Source organism: Pogoniulus pusillus, chromosome 17 (genome assembly GCF_015220805.1).
Source record: "Pogoniulus pusillus isolate bPogPus1 chromosome 17, bPogPus1.pri, whole genome shotgun sequence".
Taxonomy (NCBI): domain Eukaryota; kingdom Metazoa; phylum Chordata; class Aves; order Piciformes; family Lybiidae; genus Pogoniulus; species Pogoniulus pusillus.
The window spans coordinates 8,495,819-8,508,078 of NC_087280.1; the positions used below are offsets into that span (position 1 = coordinate 8,495,819).

The 12,260-nt window shown below is 35.5% G+C and overlaps 1 protein-coding gene across 1 annotated transcript in view; it reads left to right on the plus strand.

Moving 5' to 3' along the window:
• ADAM10 (ADAM metallopeptidase domain 10) overlaps positions 1 to 12,260 on the plus strand; it is a 45,375-nt gene that overhangs the window by 20,210 nt on the left and 12,905 nt on the right. The window contains exons 3-7 of the mRNA XM_064157518.1: positions 3,985 to 4,103; positions 4,690 to 4,848; positions 9,631 to 9,734; positions 10,740 to 10,889; positions 11,815 to 11,907. Coding sequence (XP_064013588.1) covers positions 3,985 to 4,103; positions 4,690 to 4,848; positions 9,631 to 9,734; positions 10,740 to 10,889; positions 11,815 to 11,907 — 625 coding nt within the window. The remainder of the gene's footprint in view (positions 1 to 3,984; positions 4,104 to 4,689; positions 4,849 to 9,630; positions 9,735 to 10,739; positions 10,890 to 11,814; positions 11,908 to 12,260) is intronic.

Below are 12,260 nucleotides of genomic sequence, written 5' to 3' on the forward strand. Positions count from 1 at the left end.
ATTTGCAATATATTAATTGTAGAACAACTTAAGCTGGATTCCTGTCAGCTGGATGCTTCTTCATAATTTCATTTTGAGGGCAGAGCTGGGAAACATGTCTGACATCTGATGTTCTCTGAACTTTTTACCTAATGGCAAACCTGTGAATTCCTGCAATGCTGATGCAATCAGAAAAGGAAAGGAGCTACATCTGTATAGTGTTTAATTGTGCTGCTACTCAACTTTTTACTTAATACATTCCTAATAATTTATGCTTCCTAGTATTTCCTTAATTGTCCTGTTAATTAACTGTCCACGCCCACTTAGTTGATGACTCCTGCTTGGGAAAGTTGTCTAAGGACCTTGAATGAACAGTGAAATCCAAGTGGTACTTGAATACATGGTAGTACCTGCATATTACTAATGAAAGATACATTGAGAACTTTTCAGATTTAGCTGCAATTCTTGTAAGATTTTTACCTGAAATTGCTAGCACTAAGTTCAGGCACATTTGTTGGAATATATGGTCTATACATGATCCTTTATAATAGGGAAGCTGTTACTGGAAAGGCTTCTAACATCACTTCTTTGTAAGCTATACCAATAAAGAGACCTTTTATATGTTTTTTTCTAATACTAAAAGTATTAATTTGTTGACTATAGTTAGGTTGCTCTGTAAAGTCTGAGAGAATTTAAAAATATGCCTTCATTAATAAAAAATATTTCTCTGTGTTTTAATTTGGATTTACAAGTCATGGTTGCTCCATTCAGACTCCTTTACCCCAGCATATTCAAATCTTAAAAACTATCTCCAGTTAAAATAAATCATGTAAATATCAATTATATTATTAATCATCAAATCATGTAAATATATCACTTGGTGCAATTGGAAAAACCTATTCTTCAGCTTCTACCACCTTTTACAGTTCCTTGGAACTTACAAGACTTTACTTTCTTCTGTGGTGATCCAAAATGCATTATTGTGTCATCAGTCTGCATAAATGCTTGTACAGATTTATGCTGTAATAGTCAGAAACTTGGAACTCCTTCTAACTCATGATGAAGCACATTTGTAACTGTTGTAGAACAGCAGTCCAAATCCTGAATTTCAAGTCCTGTGTTTAAGCCCACATTTTTGGTCCAGAGACTAGACAGTATTACTGAAAATGACAAAAAAAAAAATCAGTGCTGGATAACAACTATTCTGCTTTTAAAATATCTATACTATATTCTTCAGGAGAGATGCTTGACTGACTTTCATAGCATGTAAATTAACCAACATGTGCCTACTTGTAATCCTGTTTGGATAGTGTCTGTTATCTCATCAAGTCAATGTGTTTACAGCTGTGTATATCAAGAATATAATCAGTGTCAAGATGTTGAGGATGAAGGCTGCATCCTCGGTTGTGTTCAATAATAATACACTTAGCAAGTCTGACTTCTGAAGGTTAGGCCAGACATCTTTGAAAAATCACAACTGCCACCCAAAAGGTGTTGATGGAAAACAAACATAAGCTGCAGGCTTTCCATCTGGAATTGCAGAGGCTTGCAATACTGTAGTGATTGGTTTGTTGATAAGTCCTTATTAGAGGATGACGCTCTCTGTCTGCATCTAGGTGGGTAGTAGAAAGAGTGATAAACCTGGAGACATTATCTTAAGTCGTTTCAAAGATAAATTTTCTTTATAGTCAGTAGCAGGATCGTCAGAATTGTCTGTTAAGTGGTAATGGACTATGTTGTATGGGCGCAAGTGAAAACTGTGGAAAAATAATAATGTCCACAAACGTGATGGTTCTGTAACTTAGCTTGTGAGTAGTCTGCCATTGAGTTGTTCAGCTGTCTTGTGTTTGATGCAGTTCAGAGTTGGGATGATGCTGACAGTCTGTGGTAACTGAGTTTTGATTTTGGGATGCCTCATGTGAAAGCCGTTAGCAAGTACTCAAATTATTCTCCCCTTCCGTTTTTAGACTCCTTTTGTTTTTTTTAAAAGAAGACAATCTTTGACATCTTAAATGGGAAAAGTAAGGATAAAAAGACTTACACCTCAAGCCAGAGTAGTATCTTCCAGATCCTGACTTGTGAGGAGGGGCTCATGGAAGCAAAACTGCAAAGATTTTTCTGGTTCCTGCTGAGAAGAAAAGAGTATGAACCTAAATGGACTTTTCCTTTACTGGAATTGCATTCTGTACTGCTGTCAACCCATTACCTTCTGTTATGTTTTCTCAGCCACCACTTCCAGCTGTGGAGTAACTGCTTCATCTTGTGTTTAACGTTTGTTTGCTTGATTGTTTATTTAAAGCAATCTTCTATGGTCACTGTGTGATTCTGCCTGCTCAGCCTGCCCTTTTGAGTACCACTGATAGTAGCACACCCTAAGTGTGAGCTAGTGTGTATTGTTTGACTCCCAATACGTAAGTGCATCTGTAGTGAACTGCTTCATTTTTACAGGAGACTCAACCCTCATAAAATACATCAATACCAAAACTGTTGTACAAGCACTGACTGGCTTGGCACAAAGCACAAGAGTCACAGGGGACTGGTGAAGTTAAACCTTTCTCATCTACCAGCCACATCTCAGAATTTCATAACCTTGTAGTAGATACTTCTAATGCATCAGCAAAAGAGAACTCTCTTTGAAACTTTATTAACATTGTGCAACAATATAATATTTTGATTGTGAAATAATACTGTTTGCATTACAGAATAGTTGACATGAATCACAAGAGCCCTTACCAAGTTTTAAGTGTAGGCAGAGCTTTCTCCTTTGATCCTGAATTTTGCATCATAACATACAGTGTTTTCAAAATACTTGTAACTGTAGTGTCATATTATTTAATGTGCAAGTGAAGACTGAAGATACATTTTCCATATGCTTCAGCTGTAGTAAAAAGTAATTGGATTTAATCAGTTATACACTGTGGTGCTTAATCATGATGGTTATTTTGCTGTTAGTAACTGCATAATAGTTTTCCCTAGGAAAAGTCAGTTCTGTCAGTATATTGTGCATACTGAGAAACTGCTCATATTTTTTAGATGAAGGCTGACACGGGTGTAGTCAACTTAGCAGAGTTACATTTTGTGTAACACATTGGTGGCATAAATGTAATATTCCTTTAATTTCATGATTGTGCAGAAAGAAAAATACAGGAAGAAAGCTCAGAGTAAAATTGGAACGACTGAAGTTTCAACAGTTTCACTGATCTGTGTTTGCACTATGTGTTTATACAAAATTTAAGAGAATACTAAATGAAATTCTGAAGGAAGCTAATGGTTGTCACAGGTATGAAATCACATGATGTCAGGCATTTTAAAACACTTCAGTTGCTTGACTTCATTGAAACAAACTTTTCAGTTTGTATGAAGAAAATGTCGTGTTTCACGCAAGATTAGCGGTTAGGGCTTGCATCAAAGAATGTAGTCTTCTAATTTTAAAAAGAACATTCAAGAAGTAGAGTTGTTGATGTTGCCGTGCATGTACCTCTACCAGTTTTTAAGTATTTCTTTTTATTAAATATTGTTGCCCATGTTTTTTTCCCAGTTTCAATTAAAACAGTAATCAGTAATTATTTCATCTACATTTAATTTGCATTGCTTAAACTTTGGCAATTAAAGTGAAATCATTTGAGAGTTGTTTTTATCTCTTGTACTTCACAATGCCATGAAGTAAAATATGTGTTTCATAGCTACATCTGTGTGCCCTGGAGGAATGGGAACAAGAGTATAGTTTAAGTCAGCATTTTAGATTTATGCATTTCAGTCTAACCCTGTTTTTTTGCTTAAATCTTGTAAATTTGGCTATTTATATCAAAAGCTTCTAAGTAATCTTGTGTAAGAAAATATTCTAGGCTGTGGTCTAATTCTTGTACAGTATGAACATTTTTCTATAGATTAATTTTACAAGGTCTGTGAATTGTTTGCACAAAGATGTTGGATATAAGTATTTTGTTTATTTCTCTTTTAACTGAAGCTCAAAGTCAGTTTGCCGTCTTGTTTTATTCACTTCAGACACTTCAACCTTCGAATGAAGAGAGATACATCTCTTTTTAGCGATGACTTTAAGGTAGAAATATCAAACCAAGTAATTGATTATGATACTTCCCATATTTACACTGGACACATTTATGGTAAGTACAATATGTTAAAATGAGTTAAAGTGCAGTCATTTTAAACAGACACTTTTTTTTATAGTACATGCAGACAACCTGTCTCTGTAAGATTAGATTATCTGAATGCATTCAAACTTTGCTCTCATTCTCATGTAAGTTATGCTTACACAAATGAGTATTTTGCCTCATAATTTTCATATCCATAGAACCTGAAGTTCAGCTCTGGTTATGAACAACTGTTTATTGATGTCCAATGCATTTAAAAGGAATTTAAGGAACATAGAACTGCCATCATTAAGGGTAATATGCACAATTTCAGTAAATACAAAAGATAAAATTGATTAAAGAGAAATAAGGAATTAAAAGCACATTAAAAAAAAAGGATTAGAACTTACTCTCTCGCTCTTTATGCAGTCTGTTTAGTTCTAACAGGAACCTGTCTCCTGGAGATCTGTCAGCTGTGTCCTATGGTCTTGAGTGACTGCTTTAAACTGCAAAAAGAAGCATACACTGTTAGCACATAAATTGCTAAATTGGAAGCTTGCACTGGACTTGAAGCTTTTAGAAAGGTGTAACAATACTAACGCACTTTTCCCCCTAACAGGTGAGCAGGGAAGTCTTACCCATGGGTCTGTTATTGATGGAAAATTTGAGGGATTCATCCAAACTCACAGTGGGACATTTTATATTGAGCCTGCAGAGAGATATATTAAGGACAAGACTCTACCATTCCACTCTGTCATGTATCATGAAGATGATATCAGTGAGTATATCCATTTTGTGCTACAGATTAAGTATATATAGTCTTTTAAGTTGTTATTAAATGTCAGAAACTCAAGCCATTCATAAGCATAAAATGAGACTTAGGCTTGCATATGACTCTGGATCATTCTGTCCCCTATACGCAGTTAGGGACATTTACAGCAAACTGACCTGAGTCTTCCTTACTCTGCCATTTTAAGAAATCCTTAGCACTCAGGCTTAAGTGTATAAGCAGCATAATATCTGCTGAATGGATATGTGCTTCTTGTGAAGAAAACAGTCTTGAGTTAGGTAACTATGAACGATTTTAACTACTCTTATGATGATACATGTAGAAATCACTTTCAGAGTTTGTCACAATGAGGCTGTATTGTGGAAAGAAAAAACAAAACACAGGTTTAATGGATAATGCTCTGCTTATGTCTCTTGCATGAGTGCAGTGAAGAAAAAAGATCCTTCTCTGCTAAAAACTCAGCAAATTTTTGTTTTTTCTAATTGAATAAAGCTTATGGAATACAGCTATGTTTTACATTCAGTGAAAGTATTTAGCCTGTCTTTGAATGCATAAACTAGCAGGTATGTTTGTCCTTCCCCTTAACCTCATTCTGTAAATACTGTTATTAACCCGAAGTCAAAGTTGCATAATTGTCAAGAGCTTCTGAATAAATGTAGCTACTGAGTTTTATGTACATTGTGAGCTACACTTGTTTTCTGACTAAATGTATATCTTCCTGGTACTTACAAGACCCATATTCGAGAATAAAGTAACTTTTATAGGATAGTGTTCCATATACTGCTTCTGATTCTCAAAGAGAAGCTGCAGCATATGTTTAATTTTCAGCTCAACAGAGCATTGCAGGTGAGAGTCTGAGAAGTTGGTTTGCCATGCAAGCTGCTGTTGGAGTATTACAGTGTTTGCTGCCATAATGAGTAGTGGGTAAAAGTAACAAAAAAGTAACAAAATTGCAAGAACCTGATGTGAAGCCATACAGTATGTATTTTATGACAATGTTCCTGTGAATGATTTGCACATGCTTTTGTTTGACACATCTCACCAAACAGTTCAATTCACTGCTTGGCAGCAGGAATACTGGCCTACCACTTACATGGCCTGCTCTGTAAATAAGTCACTGTCTGCTTTACAAAGGGTTTTATTAACCCTTTGTAGAAATAGTGGAAGGAGAGAAGTAAATGGAAAATCAGGCAGTCATTTGCATGATTTTTCCAAGGGACAAGACAAGCAAGAAGATCGTTTCATGTCCCAGTTTCCTATGCTGTGAATAGTGAATGACTGAAAAAACTGCTGTCAACTAATGGCAGAAATAGACTTGTACCTTAAAGAAGCAAATAATTTGATGTGATGAAAGTTAATATTGCAGTTTTGTAGAAGTGATCTGTGTTGAAGGAGTAAACAGATTGCTTGACAGCTGGAAGAGGCCAATGGTGAGGTTAGTTTGTGTGGTCATCTTATTAAAGTGAATGGGAGCAGGATATGTGTGTGAGGTTTTAATTATTTAGGTGATGGCATGCTGATTTAAACCATTTTTCCTCTCAAATTCATTGCATCAAAACCATCAGTTAGAAACAAAATCAGATTATCAGAGGGAATTGTTTGGATCTATTCCAGAGAGCCACATTAAAGCAAGCTTCCAAATCAACAAGTGAGTCAATGTGTCTGCTTGCTCAGCATAGTTGAAAATAGCCCCTCTTGGAGCTAAGTCTAACCAGCGCTGTTTGAAAATGTGCCACTCCTGTTGGTTGCTGTCAGTGCACAGTCTGATGTGCATGCCTTTTGATTGCATGATTTAAATTTTTTCGTTGGTATTCTAGATGTCTCCAGGATATCCAGGGTCTGAAATACCTAAAGTATACAACTGCTTCTGTCACTTTCTGAATAATGCTTTTGAGACTAAAAATTTTTTTGCCCTTCATGAGACCTATTTTTGCATTGAACAGCGGCTCCAAAAAAAATCCAATAACTAAAACAAAGCTAAGCTTTAGTGTAGTTTTAAAAGTGAAAGCAAGCATGCAAGTCTGTTTTTTCTTGCTCTAATCTAAAGCTAACACTTGTGAAATAAAGTCAAACTATTAGTACCTTCCATGGGACAAAAGCAACAAAAATGCTTACATTTCTAAGGGATGGGAGGAAGTCGTTGTCTTTGCTTTAATTTAGGATTTTTTAACTGCTTTTCAGAAATCACAATGCAACATATGATTAGCATCTCAATGAGTCCTTGCTCAGCAGTGAAACAAAAGGGGGTTTTGTAAATGGGGATTATATTGTCAACTTCATAAAGCAGCTTTTGTCTGTTACAGTGGATATGGTGACCAGTGGAAAGCAGCCTTCTATTCATGACTTGAAACACAAGTTGAATAGTTTTAGGTTCTAAACTCTTCTTGATCAAACTGGTTTAGTGCTAGGAAGATGCAAATGTCTCTTTTCATTAAAATATTTTGGAAACTTCTCTTTGAAATTCAGGATTTCATTGGAACTGCAGAACACAAATTTGGTATTTCCTCAGATTAATATCAGACTTTCAGGAAAACATTGAATTTACTTTATGGTCTTGGAAGAGCTATGCAGCTGAGGACTGACAGTGCAATATTTCATAGTTTTTGCATATGCCTGAATCTGCTGAATGAACTGGCAGTTGCAAACTACAAATTATTAGTGAGAATTTTGTTTCTTTGGGTTTTTTAAAATATTGTGGTTGTCAGTTAAGAAGGAAAGGTCTACCTGGGAGTTGTCCTGGGAGCGCAGTGTCACAGACTGCTTAGAGTGAAACCTGTGGTAAGCGTTTTTTGTATCTTCTTAAAACTTGCATTTTGTTCTGCATTTGTGCTAGTCCTGGACAAATCACTTGGGCTTTTGAAGAACAGAATTTCCATATTTTTTAATGGGAGTTTGGTGTCCAGGATGCCTAAGTCTGATATCCATCAAGTAGTTAAATTAAATGCTTAACAGATCATACTATTTACTGACATGCAGAAGAAAAATATTCGTGTGATCAGGAATCTCTTTGCAGCAGATAGTACCTTTTTTTTTAAAGATAATAATAATTACCTGTCATCTAGTTAGAATAAGATTTCCTTGTCAGGAAGTATGAAATGACAAGAGGGGATTTTGTTGTTGTTTGTTTTAAGATTTATAATTACTATTTTTAACATGCTGTCAGGATGTACAACATTGGAAGTGGAAAATTGGAAACTGGACAATACAGGAAAAGAAAGAGAAAGCATTTGTTTTGCTTGAGGATTGTCTCTAGTTTGAGAACTGACTCTGTCATTAAACTTTTCCTTTATAGACATGAGGAAAGGTATGCTTCTAGTTTTTCCTCAACCTTACATTAACTGTAAGAAATAGTTTCCTGGTAAAGGCATGTGTTTTGACGAAATCTCAGGATTGTGTTAGGGATACAGCAGGAAGCTCTGTATCCCAAAGAGCTTGCAGAAGGCTGTAACTCAAAGCATTTAAAAGCTTCAGAAAAGCATGGACCAGACTTCTGTGATGGAGGTCAAAACTGTCCAAGTCCTCTGACACCGTGTGGTACTTGCTTAGCTCCAGAAATGGATCTGCTGTAGGGGATGGTGGAAATGAGAAATCACAAAAGATGAAGAGGCAACAGTGCCTTCACAGATTGGGGGTAATGCAGCATTTATCAAGAGAACACTTTGTATGTGACTTCCTTGGAAAAGCAGGCATGTTTCCAAAGTGAACTATCCTAAAAAACCTGCTTCCTGTGTTTAGCAGGGCAGATTCAAACTTGTCCAGGGAGGATTTGTCTTTTCCAGCAAATGCAATTGCTGTTGCAGACTGTTTCATGTTCAATTTCTTGTAATTTTATCCTGTCATGCTTTTAAAGTGTTTATTACTAGATGATTACTTCTGAGGTGAAAAATCTGTGTTTGATTTGCAGGCACTTTAGTATTAAAAATTTATTAAGAGATTTCCTAATATTTTTGGGAAACAAGATGCAGAGGAAATATTGCTCATTTTGTCTAATGTACTGAGAGCATTTATTTCTAGTACTATTCTGTCAGTTGTCACAATGCCATAGAATATGAGTAGAAGTGTGGTGATAGTACAGAATGGCTTTTTGTGCTGATATAGAATATGCTCTGCAGTCACATATCCACTTAATTGCTATGGCTTTTAGCGGTTGCCATCTGCAGAGGTCTTTAACATTACACTGGTTTTGTATAGATAGTGTGCTAATGGTGAGGCAGTATTGTCCATTGCTCACACCATTGTGTAATATGCTTTTGTTGCAGAGAAGTGGTTGATGGTGTGAAATTGGATAGTGGGTAATGAGAACTTTAGGTTTTAAATACTATGGGGGGGGGGGGGAATAAAAAGGTGGTAGAGATGGAGAAGGGAAGCATCGTATCTATAATCTTCTGCATTCAGGTTCAATCCATTGATAGTAAACTGGATCCCAACAGTCAGTGAGCAGTGCTTCTTCTTTAATATTGGTTATGGCAAAGTCAGTGTTCCACTCCATTGTTAATCAAATCACTCATTCATGTACCTCATCTCCAATGATTTTCCATTGTGAATTCATTTTATGTAAGGCTGCTGTTTAAGCTAATTGGTATGTTTCTGTAAATAATAGCTCTTGTTCCTAAGATATTTGCCCATCATATTTTCTTTTGTTATCTAGAAGGAAAAAGTGCTGAAACCACATGGGCAATATTGGACACAAACAGTAAATTGCAGTGATAAAGACTTATTTTGCAGTGGTACCTGGAATTTGAAAACTCAACTTAGCTTTCTTTATTTTAGAATATCCACATAAATATGGACCACAAGGAGGTTGTGCAGATCATTCAGTATTTGAAAGAATGCAGAAGTACCAGATGACTGGTATAGAAGAACCACCAACAGAGGTATAACACAGGCTAATGGATTATATTGATTAGAAATTTATACTATTAGCTTCCTGTTTCTTGGATGTTTTCCCTTCTACTTTTGGCCAGTCCTCATCCCTTAACATTGTGAGGTACTTGAATTATTGCTTGAGTCTCATTAAGATAGCTTTTCCATGTTCTTTTTCTGCTTATACAGCACAGATGTGCTATCTCATGGTCTTAATGAATCCTACATGATTTCAGAGTTTCAACAATTGGAATTGTAGATGGATGTAGAAATCAAGCTTGAGATGAGAAATATGTTCTATTGCAGCCAACAAAACTACACAATATGCTTGTTAAATAGCAGCAGCAGCAGCTTCAAGTTTGTTTACCTTGTGACTCGAGAAATTATCAACAGTATTATACTGTTGGTCTCTTCCAACCTGGTTGATTCTATTCAGTGCTGGTAAGAATAACATACTCTCCTAGGGTTTTACTTGTAAAACCTCATGGAGAGAGGGGGGAACCAGCCAGTGAAGGCAAATGTGTTAGCAGATACATATCTGACTAATGAACATTACTTTAACTTTATTTTTAGGGTACCATTTATTCCATGATTAAGTGCTTATTTTTTTTGTTTCAATGTGAAATGAGATGTGTTAGGGAGGGTGCCTTTAAGTCCCATAGCACTGTTGACTTATTTTTTTCTAATTTCCCAACTTCATTTTAGAAATTATTATGAAAGAAAAATTCCAGAGATCACATGAATGAAAAAAAAATCTATTCACACTGACTGCCTTTTCTATTGCAAAATGGCATGCACAGAAAGGTTTGACTGAGATATCATTTAAAAATAGATGGCATACTTTAAAACTGGCTACAACATACTTAGTTTCATTCAAGATTCTTACAGCTTTGTGAGTTAAGGAATGAAAATCTGTTTGTATTACCAGAGTATGTTTAATAAATCCCATTGCTTTTTTTTTTTAGGTAGCATATAGGTTTACACAATTAATGTATTTGTTTCCTGTGTATATGTAGAAGCCTGTTGAAGAGCCTAAAAACAGTAGTCCACAAGTTTTAAGAAAAAAGCGTGCTACTCAGGCTGAAAAAAATACATGTCAGCTATATATTCAGACTGATCATCTGTTCTACAAGCATTATGGAACTAGGGAAGCTGTAATTGCACAGGTATTTCCAATCCCTTTATTTTAAATTATGATGGCAGCTGTGGTTTCTTTAGCAACTGATCAAGACTTGCAGTGTGACTTTCCTCCATTCTTACTCAGAAAAATACTATTTCCTGAAGAGTTCTGTTCTGTTTGACAGTCTACCAAGCCTCTCTGTTAACACTTGTATGGCCTTCCATTGGAAATCTTAGTTCAAAACACTGTGAGCTAATGACACTGAAGTCCATCCTCATAGCGTCTGATGTAATGGAAGATTGAAAAGGCAGTGGTAACCAAAGTCAGATGCTTTTACTTTATCAATATACAATTAATTGGAAAAAGTTACATTTTTTTTCCCTGATCATTTGCTAAAAATATAGTAAACATGTTAACAAACTTCCCTTGAAGTCTGAAGTTTAGTGCCAGTGGAAATCTGACTTGTACATGCATAATTTGATTTGAGTAACGTTTTCCAAAGCTCTGAAGTTACCTTCAGTGATTTCTTTGTCCTCTTGGGAAAATGAAATTAACCATTACTTTCACTTCTATCTTATATTGGAAATGAAAGAAAAATGCTTCAAAAAAGCAAATTTAAAAAATAAATAAATAAATATAATACTTTTAATATTTTTTCAACAACTGTGTTGTACCAACTAATGGAATCAGTATCACAAACAGGTATCTGAATAGTTAATAGTAATATGTTGGGGAAGAAAAAGGGAAACTAGAAAATGTTTGCTGTTCTTGGTAGCAGTGCAGTTACCAGGTTATACAGTGCTTTATTCCCATTATTTTCCATCAGTGTTTGATTTAAAAGTCCTCTTAAGAGTCATGTGGTGCAATAATCTTATGTGTAAAACTGTAGACCTTGAAGTTGTTGCTGTTTAAGCCAAGCTACAGTGTAGTGTGTAGATCTTTGAACTGTAGCTATTTTCATGTTTTGACAGATCTCCAGCCATGTTAAAGCAATTGACACAATTTACCAGTCCACAGATTTCTCAGGTATCCGTAACATCAGCTTCATGGTGAAACGAATAAGAGTAAGTTGCATTGGAAATACTTCTGACTTCCCTGATAGCGGTTGGAGGCTGTGGTTTCAAAAAAGCCTGTTGCTGTTCTCTTGTAACCACTTGTTGTTAGGATTTTTTTAATGCAGGTCTCTGTAGCAATTTGTTCCCTGACCTGTTTATTTGGTTTGATTTTAGCATTTATTGTCAAAAGCCCACTACTTCTGTTAAGCCTCAGGCAATTTTTACGGGAGGAACTGTTTTAGTAGTGCAGTGTTAAATTTGTGGCAAATAGACTGTTGCTCTCCAAGAACTTTAATCTGGGTAGCCATTATCTATTTTAGTATCAAAAGTTCCTTTTAAAAAAGTTATTTAAAATTATAAAT